The sequence below is a fragment of the Stegostoma tigrinum genome, chromosome 13 (genome assembly GCF_030684315.1).
Source record: "Stegostoma tigrinum isolate sSteTig4 chromosome 13, sSteTig4.hap1, whole genome shotgun sequence".
Lineage (NCBI taxonomy): Eukaryota > Metazoa > Chordata > Chondrichthyes > Orectolobiformes > Stegostomatidae > Stegostoma > Stegostoma tigrinum.
Genome location: NC_081366.1, coordinates 68,789,882 through 68,809,920, shown reverse-complemented (window position 1 = coordinate 68,809,920; position 20,039 = coordinate 68,789,882). Strand labels below are relative to the sequence as shown.

The 20,039-nt window shown below is 44.7% G+C and overlaps 1 protein-coding gene across 4 annotated transcripts in view; it reads right to left on the bottom strand.

The window, feature by feature from the left end:
* The window catches only part of ebf1a (EBF transcription factor 1a), a 432,193-nt gene that overhangs the window by 214,744 nt on the left and 197,410 nt on the right, over window positions 1–20,039 (bottom strand). For all 4 annotated transcript variants that reach the window (XM_048543553.2, XM_048543551.2, XM_048543554.2 and 1 more), the window contains one exon: window positions 7,170–7,251. In XM_048543553.2, coding sequence (XP_048399510.1) covers window positions 7,170–7,251 — 82 coding nt within the window. The remainder of the gene's footprint in view (window positions 1–7,169; window positions 7,252–20,039) is intronic.

Below are 20,039 nucleotides of genomic sequence, written 5' to 3'. Positions count from 1 at the left end.
GAACAAATTCAGAAAATTCTACTGGGGGTCAAATGAAATTCCTTGGTTTCATGTGACTCAACATCCCCTTAACAATACATTGAAAACTGAGTTATTACAATCAGCATCAGAATGATAACAGAATGCAAGGGTTACCTTATAAGGACAGGTTGTGTAGTCTTGGCTTGAATTCCCTCAAATATAGGGGATTGGATGGAGCTGTCTAAAATGTTCAATAGGGTCAAACTCTCAACAGAAACAGTTTCTCAAGATCCAGGGGTATAACCTTCAAACTAGACCTAGGTCCTTCAGTAATGAAACAAGGATGGGGCTTATTTGTACCAAGGGCAGTGGAAAACTGCAACATTCCTTCGCCCTAAAAACTGTGAATACTACAGGTCAGTTGGAGGTTTCAAAAATGCACTCAGTAAACATCAGGTTAACAAAGATAGGTAAATCACTTTAAGCCGCAGATTAGTTATCACCTAATTGAATAGCAGGCTGGGCCCAAGGAGCTGAGTAGCCTATTCTTGTTTCCATACAGATGATATGAGGGTTGAATGGCCTCCTCCTGTTTTTCTGTAAAAAGCAACATGACCCAGATTCTGTGATAATGTGAACTGCAGATGCTGGAGAATCCAAGATAATAAAATGTGAGGCTGGATGAACACAGCAGGCCCAGCAGCATCTCAGGAGCACAAAAGCTGGCGTTTCGGGCCTAGACCCTTCATCAGAGAGGGGAATGGGGTGAGGGTTCAGGAATAAATAGGGGGATAGGGGAAGGCAGACCGAAGATAGAGAGAAAAGATAGGTGGAGAGAGTATAGGTGGGGAGGTAGGGAGGGGATAGGTCAGTCCAGGGAAGACAGACAGGTCAAGGAGGTGGGATGAGGTTAATAGGTAGAAGATGGAGGTGCGGCTTGGGGTGGGAGGAAGGGATGGGTGAGAGGAAGAACAGGTTAGGGAGGCAGAGACAGGTTGGACTGGTTTTGGGATGCAGCGGGTGGAGGGGAAGAGCTGGGCTGGTTTTGGGATGCAGTGGGGGAAGGGGAGATTTTGAAGCTGGTGAAGTCCACATTGATACCATTGGGCTGCAGGGTTCCCAAGCTGAATATGAGTTGCTGTTCCTGGAATCTTCAGGTGGCATCATTGTGGCACTGCAGGAGGCCCATGATGGACATGTCATCTAAAGAATGGGAGGGGAATGGAAATGGTTTGCGACTGGGAGGTGCAGTTGTTTATTGCGAACCAAGCGGAGGTGTTCTGCAAAGCGGTCCCCAAACCTCCGCTTGGTTTCCCCAATGTAGAGGGAGCCACACCGGGTACAGTGGATGCAGTATACTACATTGGCAGATGTACAGGTGAACCTCTGCTTAATATGGAAAGTCATCTTGGGGCCTGGGATAGGGGTGAGGGAGGAGGTGTGGGGGCAAGTGTAGCATTTCCTGCGGTTGCAGGGGAAGGTGCCGGGTGTGGTGGGGTTGGAGGGCAGTGTGGAGCGAACAAGGGAGTCACGGAGAGAGTGGTCTCTCCGGAAAGCAGACAGGGGTGGGGATGGAAAAATGTCTTGGGTGGTGGGGTCGGATTGTAGATGGCGGAAGTGTCGGAGGATGATGCATTGTATCCGGAGGTTGGTGGGGTGGTGTGTGAGAACTAGGGGGATCCTCTTTGGGCGGTTGTGGCGGGGGAGGTTGTGTGAGGGATGTGTTGCGGAAAATGCGGGAGACGCGGTCAAGGGCGTTCTCGACCACTGTGGCGGGAAAGTTGCGGTCCTTGAGGAAGTTGGACATCTGGGATGTGCGGGAGTGGAATGCCTCATCATGGGAGCAGATGCGGCGGAGGCGGAGGAATTGGGAATAGAGGATGGAATTTTTGCAGGAGGGTGGGTGGGAGGAGGTGTATTCTAGGTAGCTGTGGGAGTCGGTGGGCTTGAAATGGACATCAGTTACAAGCTGGTTGCCTGAGATGGAGACTGAGAGATCCAGGAAGGTGAGGGATGTGCTGGAGATGGCCCAAGTGAACTGAAGGTTGGGGTGGAAGGTGTTGGTGAAGTGGATGAACTGTTCGAGCTCCTCTGGGGAGCAAGAGGCGGCGCCGATACAGTCATCAATGTAACGGAGGAAGAGGTGGGGTTTGGGGCCTGTTTAGGTGCGGAAGAGGGACTGTTCCACAGGGGCCTCCTCTTGTAAACCTGATGATGTAGCCTACTGCTTTCCCAATGTAACAGGCATAACGAGCTGACTGGCCCTAATCCTGAGATCATAAAATGTGAGGCTGGATGAACACAGCAGGCCAAGCAGCATCTCAGGAGCACAAAAGCTGACGTTTCGGGCCTAGACCCTTCATCAGAGAGGGGGATGGGGAGAGGGAACTGGAATAAATAGGGAGAGAGGGGGAGGCGGACCGAAGATGGAGAGTAAAGAAGATAGGTGGGGAGGTAGGGAGGGGATAGGTCAGTCCAGGGAAGACGGACAAGTCAAGGAGGTGGGATGAGGTTAGTAGGTAGATGGGGGTGCGGCTTGGGGTGGGAAGAAGGGATGGGTGAGAGGAAGAACCGGTTAGGGAGGCAGAGATAGGTTGGACTGGTTTTGGGATGCAGCGGGTGGGGGGGGAAGAGCTGGGCTGGTTGTGTGGTGCAGTGGGGGGAGGGGACGAACTGGGCTGGTTTAGGGATGCAGTAGGGGAAGGGAAGATTTTGAAACTGGTGAAGTCCACATTGATACCATATGGCTGCAGGGTTCCCAGGCGGAATATGAGTTGCTGTTCCTGCAACCTTCGGGTGGCATCATTGTGGCAGTGCAGGAGGCCCATGATGGACATGTCATCTAGAGAATGGGAGGGGGAGTGGAAATGGTTTGCGACTGGGAGGTGCAGTTGTTTGTTGCGAACTGAGCGGAAGTGTTCTGCAAAGCAGTCCCCAAGCCTTCGCTTGGTTTCCCCAATGTAGAGGAAGCCGCACCAGGTACAGTGGATGCAGTATACTGAGGCAGAGGCCATTCCTTATAAGTAGCAAAGGAGGCCGGCTGGTTAACATGTGCAGCATCATCCTGTTCGTTTCCGAGCCAGCTTTTTCTCACAGCACTCCATGATGAATGATCAAGATGGGTGAATATCAAAATGGATGGATTTGGGTCAAGTGGGACTGAGACGGGCTTGGGAGGCGGTTCACGTCTCAGAAATCTCCTTCCTGACTTAAATCCCACCTCCAAACCCCCATTTTCTGGCTCTAACTGAGATTTGTAAGAGAGCAGGTGAACAACCTAGTCCAAAGGGGTGGTTTAGAATTACCAAGGGTCTTCACAAAGTCAAGTCGTTAGTGTAAGTGCTAAACATAGAATAGTAGTGGTGTTACTGAGTCCATTCCCCTTGCTCACAAAGAACCTAGCATTGCCCTTCTATGAAAATGCTCCTTTGATGCCCCACAGGGCATTTTCCACGTTGCTATATAAATGCAAGCAATTGAAAAAGGTGCGTGTGTTTATATTTGCGCGTGCATGTGCACATTTGAGCGTATGTTTATATGTGGATACATCACAGAAGAACAAGACTGAATTTTCTTCTGCTGCCCCTCCCATGACTGAAAAGATCGATCTCACTGTTCGGGTAGGAACACATTAGAATAACTACATGGCTCCTAATAGAGGGAGCTGGCCAATGCATGTGGCATTGCACATTCGTACAAATCATGGCCTTCAGTAAAGAAAAAAAGTCGTAAATGATATATCAGTCAAATGCAGCCATTTAATCCAAACTACTGCTCTATTTGTGACTTCAGACAGAGATATACTTTGCTTGGCTTAGTTGAACGGATGTTAAGGGAATCACATTGTGCCTGTAGAATTTTCAGACATAAACACAGATCTTCCTTTCAATAACCATCAAATGCTGCTAACTAAGAGTGAGCTCATATCCCTTGTTGAGGAGTACTTGATATCCAACAGGACAAGCTTAAGAGGCACATTAGCTGAGACAACAAAACATCTGTTTGTTTGACAGCTTACATGTCTTATGTTACTGAGATCTGATGGTATACATTATTAGTAATTTTAAGTTTGTTGAAACTGACAGACCACTCCAATTTGGAAGCTTTATCTAAACACTTCAATGAAGTCTGACCATTCATTTTGTTTCTTTGCTTCTCCATTTGTATAAGCTGGTTGTTTTCTTTTGCCAAATGCTAAGGTCACACTAATTGACATAGCACAAGTAATTAAGCAGTCACTGTTCACATACTTGAAGGCTCAACTACCACATGGGCACACACTGCTTTGACAGTAGCACTTCTAAGAGTCAACAGATCAGCAACCTTCCCTGGATCCAGCCAATCACACATGAGAAGTGCTGACTGTGGCACCAAGATAACGTGAAAAGTGATTACGATATGAAAATTAGCCTGAGTAGTGGGAGCACTTATTAGGTGAACCATCATACAGATCATCCTGTAGACTCTCTGGTAGACTCTTTATGTCGGCTTGTCGGATTACACCAGGAGACAAGTATCTCCTCTCCCCAAATTGACTCGGGCTCCACGCTGACAAAATACCTATTGTCTCTTACAAATGACTTTCTTTTCCCGACAACTTCAGTGCAGTCTCTGAGCCTGCCAAGCTTCACTCTGAGTGAGACTCCCGGCGCTTTCAAATCTAGTTTCTTTTCCTGCAATGCTGATTAATGTCAGACTCTTGTCCTTTTCACCCCCAAGGGCTCTGCCTGTTCCTCCACCTGCTCTCACCGTCATGTTTCACATACCTTTACGGCTTTAATCATTTCCTCCCACTGTAACCTACTCCAACTCTATATGCCTCTCCGAACTCTGCATTACCCCCCAATAGTGTTGGCCTTTTGTCTACCTCCCACTTCCTTTGTCCTACAATGGCAGGCATGCGTTCAGTCATACAGGCTCCTCCTTTCAAGGAAGCCTCTTTTAATATAAGCTTTGGACTTCCCTCGTTCTTCGTCTGGGCATAGTTAGTGGCTGCGAACAGGGAACTTCAACGTGGAGAAGGGAGAAAGGGGGAATCACAACTGAGATAAATCTTGCCCTCACTCAAGGTCCATGCACGTGACTCCCAACATGAGTCACCCAATAACAATCAGATGACTGGATCCTAGCTTGAGTTAGAAAATAACACTCAGCTATTACTTGATAGGAAAATTGCCTTTATGTTACTGGGGCCTCTGTCACTGCTTAAACATTGTTTCATCCAATTTCCCTAGTCATTTCTTTGTCTCTTTTTTGCAGCAGCCCCAAACATGGGGAAGATCAGTAGTTGCTCATTGTAGGAAAGGGCTGATCGGGCTGCACTTGTTAGCTGTCCAATACTGTGAAGAAGCAGTTTCAATGATTCAGTGTCTCTGACTGGGCAGGGTTGTCCATGACCAGCTCAATATCAGTGGCTTATCCACTATCATGAGTTGTTGACATCATTGCATAAGCACCGCATTCTACTGAGGTCAGACAAAATCACAGTCCAGCTGGACAATGTCCACTTGTGACTCACCAGCACGGACAAATTGCAAATTTGCCAGTTTCTTCATAGAACTGTGACAGTGTGGAAGCAGGACATTCAGCCCATCATGTCTACACCGGTCATCTGAAAAGCATCCCACTCAGACCCACCCCTTTGCTGTAACCCTGCATGGCCCAAACCTAACCCAGCTAGCCTGCACATCCCTGGACACTATGGATAATATAGCATGGCCGGTCCACCTAACCTGCACATCTTTTGGACTGTTGCGGGGGAACTGGAGCATCGGGAGTGAAGCCACACAAACATGGGGTGAATGTGCAAACTCCACCCAGGCAGTCGCCCGAGGCTGGAATCAAACCAGTGTCCCTGGCTCCGTTAGGCAGCAGTACGAACCACTGAGCTACCACACCATTACTTAGATATGCTACAAATTGTAACCCCAGGTTTTAATATATACGTACAGCTAATCATACAGAGGGCAATATCATACAGAAAGGCACGGGTGACTTCTTTAGTTTATCTCCACCAGTTGTTGGAACCTCACCCAGCTGAGCTTATATCAAGTGGCACACCCATCGCTCAGTGGGCTCGATCATTATTGTTATTGATTATTATTGTTTGCCAGGATTGATTCTGGAACTGCAAGCTGGGAAGGCTGAGCAGTTGAGAAGAGTGAAGAGGAAGACGTGACTTCATGGAAGTCTTTAAAATTATGAAGGAGCTCAACGGGGAAGTGGAGGTTTCCACACACGTGGAGCAGGCCAAAACCGGGCCCATTAGCTGGCTGTTGGGTAGCCCTGATGGAGGGGTGGGTGTCAGTGAGTTAGTACCACTTTATAAATATCACCAAGATTGTGAGGAAATGGTACAGGGGAAATTCTTTGAGCAGAAGGTGCTAGGAAATTTGGCACCCAATGTGACTGAGGTAGAGAACAGTACATCCATCAAGAGAAATGTGAAACATATTTGAAGTAAAAGAATATGCTGAGCTATAGGTAGAAAGCAGGGCTGTCTGTGGTTTATTAAGTCACTCTAGCACATACAGACACATGGTCCGAATCTGTGCGGAAACTGACTATAGCACTTTGATCACCTCCCTTTTAATTGTCTCGCAAATCCCACTAAGGTATCCAATCCCATTTTGCTACATTGAAGTTAGTGCCTAGCAATTTCTTTGACTTCCCTCTTTCTCTAGTTTTAGGCTTGGCAGAAGGTGGATCACCTACACGCATCAGGTCTTCAGTGCAAAACACAAGGTGACATGAAGGCCAGGGCAAAAGTTTGCACAAAGCATCATAAACACATTGAACAACATAGGCACACTAGCTGACGGATGTGATGCAGCCCTCAAACATAGTCTGGTTAAATGCTATATCCTCTTCAAAGAGTCTGAACTGGCCCACACTTGAACTTGGCAGTGTACATTTCCACAGGTTCTTTGCTACAACAAAGGACTTTCGTCAGGCACCAAGTCAAACAGTTAGAAGCTTTCGCTGTTCATAAGAGATATTTAAACACTACAGACCTTTTATTTCTTTCTTCTCCCCTGTGAGAAATGAGTCAAGTGAGGATAGGTCTTTTTTTAAAACATTCAAAGCCATCGAATACATCTCTTTCCCTTCCCATTACCACTTAGAGCTCAGCCTCCACAAATGAATCATTATTTGTTCACAAATTAGCTTTCAGAGGAGATGGCTGCAGAGATAAAAACTATACTCACCTGGAACCTTCGCATGTCCCTTGGGTTTCCCGCATTCTTCAGGCAGTTCTGATTGCATTTCAGAAAGAATTTCAAGAAGAACCTGAAGTGGGAAAGTGAGAGAGAGGAAAAACAGAATTTGATTAAAACTCTTTTACTGAATTAAAGAAAATGTCCACTTTGTGAGAGAATTTAAACAATTCTATTTCCATCGATTGAGTGCAGTGCACAAGCGTCAGGATCATTGCTGCATCTGCTCCTTTTATTTCAAGTGCGTGTCAACTTTTTAACCTTCTGCTCCGTTTTACCTTTTCTACCTTAGACTGATAATTTCACTAACCAGACAGAGATGAAGTCAGTTCTAACAAAAACAAATCAGCAATTAATTTAAGAATGTATGAAACTCACGTCCAGATTGTAGGGTAGTCATACAGACCAAGAGAGTTCAGATCATTCCTGGCTCATACCAAGGTCTGTAAGTATATGTAAATGAGTACATTTGATGTTACATGTGAATGTGTTTGCAAGTATGTACATATGAATGTGTGGTTGCTTATACATGTGAATGTGTTTACATGTATGTGTGAGCATTTTTATATATAAATATGTGTTCCTACGTGTGTTTGTATGTACATGTGAGCATGTTTATATGACCCTAAATGTGTACTCATAAAAATGTGAGTGCATTTATATGCCTATGTGAATGTGCATGCTTGTATGTATGTAAGACTGTTTTGTCTGATATGATTCCTGTGAAATACCCTGGGGTGTCTTTACTGTGAAATGCATGATATAAAGGCAACTTGTTCTTGTGTGTATACCTAAACACATCTTTGAGTGTTTCTGTGCATGTGTGGACTTGAATGAGCATGAGTCTTTTTTCTGTCTACATATATGGGTATGTGTCTGTTGCCATATACGTGCATTTGTGTACGTTTATATATATATGTGAGTATTTGTGTATGGGTCCGTGCTTCCGCTTGTGTGTGTCTGCACGTATGTGCATGGGTGTGTATGTAAGTTCCTGTTTATTTGTGAAGGTGTTGATGCAAACTGGACATGGCCAATTGTGACTGACAAATTCCCCTCATAAGTGAGTTGAAAAAAAACACTGCCTGGTATGGTAGTCGCCATGAAAGTCGGCAGGCCTCAGCTGAGAAGTGCTGCTCGACTATGGAAAGCTCTGGCTACAATTCAGTGTATCTTGTGTGTCCGAGTGAGCATTAGATAGGACTGAGTTTGACAAGTCAGAGAGCATTGAACACTCTCAGCCTAGCCTTCTGCAGGACAGACAATCACTGACATAAATCAAGGCACCAAAGGGTCGCGGGTGTCTGTGGAACTGCAAACACAGTTCATGTAGATACAAGAGAATATAATGACGCTGCACTGATTGCTTGCATTGTGCTATTTACAACATGTTCCCTGTCTCTGACCCCCAAACACAGATGCAACAAACCATTCTATTAACACACGGCCGCCCACAGCCCTTAGAAAGGAGGTGAGCATCACATTCCAGGGTGTTGTCCCAGACTGAAGTATTATCCGAGGAATCATACTGTCTTCACAGAGGCTGTTGGGACTTTTCTTTTGTACTTGTAACATCTTTCTATCTCACTTTCAGATTCCTTTCGCAAAACACATTTTCAGTCATTTACAATGAAGCGGTGAAGAGGAGGGGGCGGAATCTTGTTGCTGTTTAATTTCTGTGTGTTAAGAGTGTCCTTTTCATTGCTCCCTAATGTCGAACTGCTACACCCAACCGCGTCAGTCTGCTCGCAACTTGCAGACCATGTTGTCAGTATAAACGCTAGCGTCTGAATGAGAGACAAATGTGCGGCACTGGGGGAGGGGGTGGGTTATCTGTGAGCCGAGAGGGCCCGTGGAAGACGGTGCTGAATGTGACAAAAGTCTTGCCAGGAAGAAATGAGAAGTCGTCACACAACTCCAGACTCCTGACATGCTGTTCGCTCCTTGGCTGGTCCTCGCTCTGTCAGCAGCTCGTCAGTTAGTACCCAGAGCTATGAAGGCCACGGACACCCGATCCCCGAGCCTGACCTGCTACAGCCGTCAGGAATGTTGCGCTCGGTCCCCCGAGGGGCCTGCAGCAATGAGTGGGCTGTGGAAATTAGAGGATGCACCATCTGTTGGGAAGCAAAGACAGCCCTGTCAGCCAGCATCTCGAACAGACCCTTATGTGGCGATCTCTTCTCAGAAATTGCCGATTCAGAAGGGAGCTGCTGGAGGCTCCGGGGACCAGCTCCTGAGCGCATCAGGGCACCTCCGAAATGCACTCCCCTTTGCAGCTGCCCACTTTGGCCACAGCAGCCTCACGGAATACTTTTCAACTGATGTAGATGAAACGCTTAAAAAAACCTACGCTCACAAGACAACTCCCCCACCCGACTCCCCAAAACTGGGTAATGGTGCGTGAGCCATCGTGATTTTTTTTCTGGGATAAATTTGCCTGGAATCTATAAACAGAAGAACATGTGGCAATTTGCTGATGCAGCGAGTTTTGTCAAATATGGGGGGGGGTGAATAAAAATCCGTTCAGAGGGAATGTCAGCTGTGCGATACTTATTTTGCATACATCCTGGGTGTCAGTTTCAGGCCAATTTCACATCAGCAGCAAACCACGTCAGTTTATTTTCTCACCCTTTTCTGTTTCTCTGAGGTCTGGTTAACGCCGTGGCCAGGCCAGGCCAGGCCAGGCCACAAGAGTGTGCAGCAGCGAGAGAACAAAACAGCAGATTCAGCACTCAGAGCAAAAGAAGCAGATTGGCACTCAGTGCAAAGGGCTGCCTATCTGCTGAGCTATAAAAGGCACGGTGGGAGGTTAAACTAAGTCACAGTTACTGCTTTATGTTAGCTGTGGGACCACATCAGACAGTAGTACAGCTAAAATTATGTATGAAGTGAAAGAAGCCCTTCACCTTCAAATGAAGAACGCTATCTCCAGCTTGTTGCATCAAATCCCATGCCTCCCCTCACATTTCATTCGGTTAGCAACAGGGACTTGCAAAAGCCTTGCGGTGCTGGTATTTAGTGATCACCCTGTTACACTTGTAGCCCTGTTCGACAATGTAACTGGAAACCTGCCTCAGGATCTGCCCGTATTATTGCTGACCTCAGCTTGTGAGTACTATCCTCATCAGTTTGTTACTGGAAGTGAGGCAGTTGCATCCCAGGTCTAGCAAAATTTAGCCAAGGTTTGATGTGAGTCACTGCATATTATTTACAATAATAGTAGTACTCCTTTTCTCAATACCATTTGAGCTAGGTAATTATCTACGTTGTGCTTTAAAAGGTGCTTTCTTCAGAAAATAATGTTCCACATGGATTTGATAAATGACCTCAACAGTAGAAGCAGCAGCTAAGTTCCCCATACACAGATCAGATGGACCCGCAAAAACCCAAATGAGGTTGTCATTAATTGTATTCAGCCCCCTTGGGCTTGTGGGGAGGCGCAGATTTGCAATTCAAGCCCTGAACTGATGGTCCTGTGTTGGGTCAAGACAAACCCGGATCCTGTTGTGATGCTCTCTGCAAACCTGTTGTTTATCCCATCTTTGGCCTGCCTTTAAACTTGAGCTTATCCAAACCTCTGACTTCCGAATCCCAACTTGCACCAAGCCCCATTCATCGATCCACCCCCCTCTGTGCCCCTTTTGTTCCTGGTTCATCAGTGCTTCAATTTTCAAATTCTCATGGCACAAAGATAGGTGGTGGGGCAGGTCGTGTTGAGGAAGCAGGAAAGCAGCAGTAGTGCTTGGAAAGGCTAGGAGAGTGGGCAGATAAGTGGTAGGTGGAATACAATGTGGGTAAGTGTGACATTATGCACTTTGGTAGGAAGAACAGGGGTGGAGACTATTTTCTAAATGAGAAGAGGCTTCAGAAATCTGAAGCACAAAGGGACTTGGGAGTCCTTGTTCATTATAATATTAACGTTAACACACAGGTTCAGTTGGAAGTTAGGCAAACGAATGCAATGTCAGCATTTGTTTCAAGATGGCTAGAATACAACAGCAGAGATGTACTACTGAGGCTATATAAGGGTTTGGTCAGACTGCATTTGGAATATTGTGAGCAGTTTTGGGCACAATATCTAACAAAGGATGTGCTTGCATTGGTGGGGTTCCAGAAGAGGTTCACAAGAAGGATGCTAGGAATGAAGGGCTTGTCATATGAAGGGCAGTTGAGGACACTGGGTTTGTACTTGATGCAGTTTAGACGGATGGAAGGGGTTCTAGGTGAAACTTACAGAATTCTGTTTGGCCTGGATGGATTGGATATGGAGAAGATGTTCTGACTAGTCAGAGAGACTAGGGCTTAAGGGCACAGTCTTAGAGAGAAGAGACAATCTTTTAGAACTGAAATGAGGAGGAATTTCTTCAGGCAGAGGGTGATTAATCTGTGGAAGTCACTGCTGCAGGAGGCTGTGGAGGCCAAGTCATTGGGCGTATTTAAGACAGAGATAGAAAAGTTGTTGATTAATAAGGGAATCAAGGGTTACAGGGAGAAGGCCAGAGAACGGGGCTGAGAAATGTATCAATTGAATGGAGGAGCAGATTTGATGGGCCAATTGGCCTAATTCTGCTACTATATGTTATGGTCATTCTTGCATTCAAATCTCTCTATACTCTCACCCTTCCCAAGATCACTAACCTCTAGCATTCAAGCTTTCTGCATTCCTCCAAATTGGGCCTCTGGCACATCCCACTGGCAGATATGCTTTTAGCTGTCTCAGGCGTAAGCTCTGGAATTCTCCCTCTGAAACTATCTCATATTCCTTGTTCCTCTGTGAGGCTTCCTCTGACCTGCCCGAATATCTCTTCCTGCATCTCAGCGATGAGCCAAATGTGTTGGGAAAGCTGAATGCAGTCCTTTTTTTTTAATTAATTCACAGGATGAAGGCACCACTAGCTAGGCCAGCAATTATTGTCTATTCAGAGGGCGGTAAAGAGTCAAACAATAAGCCTGGAGTCAGCCAGACCAGAAAAGGATGCCAGTTTCCTTCTTGAAAGGACATTAGTGAATCAGATAGGCTTTTCCTGACAATAGACAATGGATTCATGGTCTTCATTAGACTCTTAACTCCAGATTTTTATTGATTTCAAAATCCACCATCCACTGTGACAGGATTTGAACTCAGGTCCCACAACATTACCTGGGTCTCTGGATTAACAGTCCAGCGATAATACCACTGAACCAACACCTCCCCCTAAAATCCGTGCTGAGCTAACACAGAAAAAGGTGAGGTTTGAGGTTCAGAAACTAATCACAATATGAACTACCAGCTCAGCATAAATATGCTGACATTAATTAATGAAATAGCTGCAATAAATGGCATGAATATTCAAGATTACATATTCCAGACATATTCTGTGTGGCCACTAGAGTGTGATTTTTAAAATCCTGTACAACACAATTCTAATTATCAAATTACTGATTTCTTCCACTTGATATTCATGAACAGATTTAGCTCTTTGCTCTGATCAAGCAGTTTCTTCCTCCTGCCTACAAAGCAATAATGTTGTGAGAAGTTAAAGGTCAGATTTGGAGTTAGGCCTGTGACAGGCCTAGTTAGAATGCTCACAACATGGTGACTTTGAATCAGAATAAAGAATCTGGTAATTAATCTGACTCATCTTCATTTACTTTCCGGCAAGCTCTTACATTCAGTCAGTCTGTCACTTTATAATTGTTTCCCAGTCCGGAATGTTCCCTCTGCCTGGTTCATTTCCTTCCCACGCCCTGTCAGTTTTCCCCACTTCCCCCAATCCAGAATCTGGCTTTATTGCAACTTTGGGACCTTCAAGGTATACTTTCTTGCTGTAATAATCTGGATGTTGAATACAAAGGAGCAAATTGACACTAAGTTCTTTCAGATAGATTCAATCCAGTCTTCAGCTTACGTCTGTACACACGGCAGAATCTGCTGAACTTCACCAGAAGTCAACAGTGTCATTAACTCATTAGCTATGAATTACATTCCTATTGCACCTTCCTTGACTGTTCTCCCTTTCCTCACAGATAGAAACACTGACTATTGCTCAACCCGCTCAGGATTCCAAGTACTGGCACCATCATTAATGCCCAGCCTTGCACACAGTTAAGTGAAGGCAGTTTGGACACGCCAGACAGAAGATAATTTGACATCCCACATTACCAATGTGGCCCTAGATGTCCTGCTGGGCTGGGAGTGCATGCAGTCACTGCCCTGAGAGGCTGGTGACTGATAAGAGTTCTGAAGGAGGGAGCGGAGAACTAAAGTCACCAGGTACCCACTGTGACTTGCATGTTGGGAATTGTTGCCGTCTACATTCTATCCCTCAGTTGGCAGATAGGGAGCTGCACATTGAAAAGAAAAGAAGGGCATGTTAAAATACGAAAATAGACTCCTTGCCACTCACTAGTGAGAATCTCATCTCACCAGTCCACACAGTTTAAAATGGGACCCTTTGCCCTTGTAGACAACAAGTTCCTGTCAATCCCATGCAATTTTCCCAACTTTCTCATTAACTTTCAGGGGCTGGAAAGATTCTTCCCACAGTCAGTTCCAGCAAGGATAGTGCAGGAATGAAAGTCAATGCCAAGAATCTTGGAAGTGTTTGTAGGCCAAAAGCCACAGATTATCTGTATATACCACCAAAATATACTGGTTTAGCTCAAGAACTTAAACATTTCCTTTTGCTTTTGCAATAACTGGGTTGGCCACACCTCAGTGGTCTCACTACTGCCTGGGCCACATGGTTATGGGTCAAGTACCTTTCTTGAGGCCTGAGCATGAAGATCATGGTTAAAACTCCAGAGCAGGACAAAGGGCAAGCTGGACTGTAAGAGGTGCTATCTTTCAGATGAGATGTTCAACAAAAGTCCCTTGTTGCCCTCTCAAATGAATGTAAAAGATCTCTGGGCACTTTCAAAGAAGAGCCCAGGATTTACACCCACTGTCTGCTATCTGTTTATTCCTCAACCAATGCCATTGGAAACAAACAATCTGCCCTTATTACATTGCTGTTTATGGGAGCTTGCTGTGCACAAATTGGCGACCAGGTTTTCTACATCACAACAGTGATTTGAATGAAAAGGTGCTTCATTGGCTGTCAATGGCTCTTCTGTGGTTATGATGGGCACTTTTTTTATTGACTTATTTACATTTTCTTTCTTTTTTAAAATGTATTTTCCATTCATTCATTAAGAATTTGGACCATCTATTTAAATCGTGCCTTTTGCACAATGGGTATCAAAACAGCTATTTTAACCCCACAGAAATTACAGTCTTCAACAATATCTTCCTCAGCAATCTGCTATGCATATTAAAACTTCACTGCATAATATGCAAGAGGCTGCGAGAATCCTTTACTCAGCCTGGAAACTGTTGTTGGGCTTTCCATACAAGTGGTTTTCAAATCCAAACATCTGAATTTGTGGGGGTTAAGTCAATGTTCCTGAGATAATCCCAAAGCAATCAGTTTGGAAGGGATTTGTGGATAACCTACAGCTGCTAATGGGCCTCCGCCTCACCGTGAAATGCAACAGCTGTAATTGTCTCAAGAAACATTTGGCACAGTACAGCACTGAACACGAAAGTTTGCTGTCAGTAAAGAGAAGTCTTTTCTTTTCAAAAGCAGATGTATGGGATCTGCCCTGGTCACAGGAATCATTACACTTCAGGGTATCAATATGACCTGCTACAAGTCAGGCAGCATCATCCACTTCCAGTAAATGCAGTGTCCCGGCTGAGCTTGCCTTCACTAATTACAACCCTACAACAGAACAGGTACAGACTAACAATGAGCACAGACAAATGATTAGATTTAGCACTGAGCTAGCAATTGTATAATAGAGTAATGCACAAATGTGACACCATGCTTATCCAAGTGAGACATACTGCTAAATATAATGCTTGTGTATTGGGGGCATATTCTATTTGTTTAAATATGACATTGCACCAGGATATGTTCCAACAAAGCAATTACAGGCACAATGACTTTATCAACAAGTGTTCAGCTCTCCCCAAACATTGACTTGCTGGATAGGAGTGCAGATTGCAGGAATGAGGTTAACATGTCAGCCACAGTTCAGTCCGTATGCCTGTCTCCAAGTCAGAAAGCTGTGGGTTCAAATCCCACCTCAGAGATTAAAACAACTTCTTGGTGTGCTTGTTAATATCTAAACTAAAACCTGCATAAGTAAAAGGCATATTTTCAGGACATTTCTGTATTCCTGCTTGCAGGAGCTTGCTGTTATCAAATTGGGTATGGTACTTCCTGTAATGCAATAGTAGCTACACCTCAGAAGTACCTAACTGGCTTTAGGACATTCTGTGGTGCTATAAAGCATAATGTAAGTGCAGTTTTTTTTACCTCCTAAAATTGCCAATTATATACTTGTTTAACTTTACCCCACAGCAGGAGTGCAGGATGACTTCAGCTAGGAAAAAATAAAGAATGCACATCCCACATCCCTGGAATGCCTCAAAAAGCTGAGAGGCCATTGAGTCAGGGCTTTGAGTTGTAGTCTCTTTGGGGGATCACTGTGGACTTGATGGGCTGATTGGCCTGCCTCTACACTGTAGGGATTCTATGATTCCGAGAAACAATCAGGAGTTCTTGGCCCTTTGAACCTCCTCCGCCATTCAATAAGATCATGGCTGATCTGATTTTAACCTCAACTCTACATTCCTGCATTTCCCCGATAATCTTTCATCTCCCTGGAAATCAACAAATCAAGAATTTGCCTCCCTCTGCCTTTAAAACATTGTAAAGGCTCTACATTCACTGCCTTTTGAGGAAGGGAATCTATTCAATGAGAGACAAATATTGATTGAGTGTGCAACAGAACACGACTAGATCTTCTACATCTTCCCAAACAGGTTGACGGTTTAATATAGCATTCTAAAAGACGACACCACCGACAATGCAGGACCTCCCTTGGTACCGCACTAAAGCAACAGCTCAGATCATATACTCTGCTTCTGCAGTGAGGCTGACCATGGTAATCAGAATCAAGAGGGCTGACACTGGCACAGTAATCCCTATTAGCCACCGAGTTAATAGGTCAGACAGGGCAGTAAACTGGCAGGTTCGACAACCAGTCCGTGCTGAGTTCTCTGGTGTCAGTCTCTACAAACTGGCCTTTGAAACACAAGGACGGGGAGTCAAAAAATAACACAACAACCTGTCTGGCACCACACCACAGTAACTCCTATATACAATGTACAGTGTGGGCTTCGTGAACAGGGCATATCCATCTGGACAGGACAATGTACTGAAATGTCCATTTGGAAATGAAAACAGGTGAAAATAACCCACGAGTGAGATCCCAGGGGCTCCGCCTCTTGAGCATAGTTTATCTCCCAGATACCACTCATCAGTCTTTCTGAAGGGTGACACCCATCCTTCACAGGTCAGTCTGGGTACTGCTGGGGACTATCCCACCACCGGATGGATCTGAACCAAGCTCAAACCGGTGCACTCAGAGTTGTAACACAGTGGGCAGGAGGTTGCCTCTGACTTCTCTGAGCTTAGGTCTGTGAAGTGAGACCATCCTGGCCAAATTTGCTATCTGAGCTTAGCTTGGCAAATGCAACATAGAACTGAGGTGAGAAGAGAGAGTATTCCCTGTGCACATGGTCCAGCTGCACACAGGTCGAGCAGGCTGGGTCACGGTGGCATGGTCCCTCAATTCTTGACGCAACCAAACTAATTCAAACAGGCATTTCAGCTTAAAATGACATTGAGTGCCACCCCAATGCACTTTTCCATTTTCACTGTAACGCGTACAAAATCACGAGCGGGCTGGGTAAAGTGGACAGGGTGAAGCTGTTTCCACTTGTTAAAGAACAAAGAACAAGAAGGCACAGTATAAAAATGCTGTGTGTAAAAGAAGCAAGGCTGATGTGAGAAAAAAGTGGGGAGTATTTAGGGTGCCTGGGAATGTGGTGGAGACAGGATCAATTGAGGTGTTCAAGAAAATACTGGGTGGGATTTTTTGGGTAGTTATGATATGCAGGGATTTGGGGAAAAGGCAGGAGATTGTCACTAGATTGTAGAGCTGGATGAGATAATAGAGCTGCTGCAGGCAGGATCGGCTGAATAGCCTCCTTCTGCATCATAATAATTCTGTGATTTGCCTAGAGCTCTTGGTGGACTTGTCCCTTTTCCAAAGGTGGGATTTCTCTACGTATACAGGCTAAACTCCACTGGATCAGTGCATCTCAGCTGCTGTACAGTATCAGTAACACAGGGAATGTGAGAGATTCCACAAGCCACGAGGCTTAACCTTTGTGCTGACACCCAGTTTTGCTTTCAGCCACACTAAATCCCCCGTAAATACTCAACGGCTTCACTTGATTTATAGGGCACATGGCAAGGCCGATGTGAGACAGTTTTGAGGGATGGCACTAGCTGCTTATTTCTACTGTTGGTATTTCTGATGCAAGATTTGCATTCTGCCCGCAGTTTGACTGTACAGCATGAAAAGACAGTGAGAAATCTTTATTTGACGTCTTCAATGATCAACACCCAATCAAATACTTTTTATAAAGTTAAGTCATTGCTGTAATGTCAGAGACAAGGCAGTCAGCTGCTCATTTGATGAAGGCTCTCTGATGAAGGGTCTAGGCCCGAAACGTCAGCTTTTGTGCTCCTGAGATGCTGCTGGGCCTGCTGTGTTCATCCAGCCTCAGATTTTATCAGCTGCTCATTTGAAGAGGTGTTACAGGCATGATCAGCTTAATGGCCTCTTTCTGTGCTGTAACAATTCTGAGATTATTTGAGTGCTGCAATCTCCAACACAAACTGCAATGTGATAGCGATCAGGTAAACTGCCTTCAACAACATTAGGGTTAGGGATAATTACAGGCCTACCAAACAGAATACCCCAGCTATTCATCAAAAATTGCCAATGAATCTCTGGCTGAGAGACAGGCAGAGGTCTTGGTTAAACAACACATCTAAAGATAGAAACTCTAACAGTTTAGCAGTCATGCACTACCGCACTAGAGTGTCAGCATTGTGTGCTCAGTCCTTTCCTACTTTCTGATCATCAAGATCCTTCCTCACTGATGTCTTTATCTTGTCCTTTGCTTTCAAAGCTACCCCTCCTCCTTTGGTATTCTGTTTGCCCTTTCAAAATATCATGTACCCTGATATATTTATTTCTTAAACTTAGTCACCTGTGGCCATGTCTCTGTAATGTCAATTTGATCTGAACCACTTACTATACTTGTGCCATTAGCTCATCCACCTATTGTGGATGCTTCACACATTCACATAAGTGCCTCAGGATTTTGCGCACTGATGCACAATTGCTGTTATACTCTCCATCACTTCCTTGTTTTTTATCTGCATCACCATGGCATTCTGTCACTTTGACTTTACTTTCTGTAGTAAACCATCTGAATAAGACATGAAAATATCAAATAAATACTTGATTGATTCCACCTGCCTCCAATACTGACATCAGACAATGTGTGAAGAGATGTTTTCTGATATCAGTCCTAAGAAGCATTTGTTTCCATAATGATTAGATTTAAAATGTACTCCTTTGGCAGCAAGGTAGGCCATCCTGAGGCAATGGAAGTTGTTACATAAATGCAGTTAGAATCGCAACCCCCCTTCTCCAGTTGTATCACCTAATGCTACAGTCATAGTTTAATTTAAAGACAGGGCTTTAGATTATCCATTCCTATTCTTTCCACACTTCACTTAGATTTTTTTCTCATCATTCTAATCCAGAGCTGAAGTCTGAGGATTTTTTTTAACCTCCCGCCTTAACTCTTGTCCCTCAGGACTGAAATATCTGTTGAATAAATCCACAATCCTCCTTACCTCCTCTAAAAGAAGTAACTAGCTTATAGTGGATGTTTTGAGCAACTTGACAGGGTTTATTTAAAGTATACTCTCTCACGCATTGCCTATTGATTGCCAGCTGATCTGGTCAAACTCGCGTTTGTCTAATGTGTTTTATTAAATTCGCGAAACAATCAGGGCCAATTCCAATACACCAGTTCCTGAACAACCTGCTGACATCCAGGCAAAGTGCTCTCAATGGTACACAGGTCAATATGTATTGGATTTCTAAGGGAGGAAAGAAAGAGCCAGCCCTGCTGATGCTGCACAAGGTTCAAGCCCTTTTCCTCGTCATTAAGCTTTGATGCAGTGAGCTCACATCCTCAGTACAGAAGCTAAGAGAAGCTCCATCAGATTAGACTGATTTATTTCAGCAATAAGGCCTGACACTTCTTCTTTGTGCGGGCTTATCTGATTGCTACTGCCTTTCAAGCCCATTCTTCTGTAGTGCTGAGGGCTGATTTCCACCACCTCATAATTGCATTAGCCAGGGTCGGAAGCCTTTTTATGCTACTCATAGTCGCTGCTTGTTTTTATCTTCAAACAGCTGTATCTAGTGATTTGCTTGAAGGTGGGATGTGTATTACAGTCACAGCCTAATAGCACATTAAAAAAAAATTCACTGCATCTAATAATTAGCTCAATGGCCAAGATTTACCAGTCAAATAGTCTCCAGGACAGACTGAAGAACGCTGCTCACTTGGCACTCAGTTGAATTCCCAATTGTACAAGACCTAAACCTTAGCCTGTGCCTAAACTCCTTAGCCTCTAAATGAGTTGTCAGAGCCGCAAGTTGAAGTATTTGAGTGGCATCCCTCCTTGTTTTTAATGCTGATAATAATGTTTATTTAATTGAATTAATGCTGTGATATAGGATGGGAGAATATTACCGGGATTTCTTAGTGCATCCAATAATATTGCCATCACTCACTCCAATTCTCTCATCGGTCTCTCCAGATTTTTGGGAGAGTCCCCACCAGTTATCCACATCTTTTTATTGAATCCTTAAATCAAGGCCCCTAAATGCCCT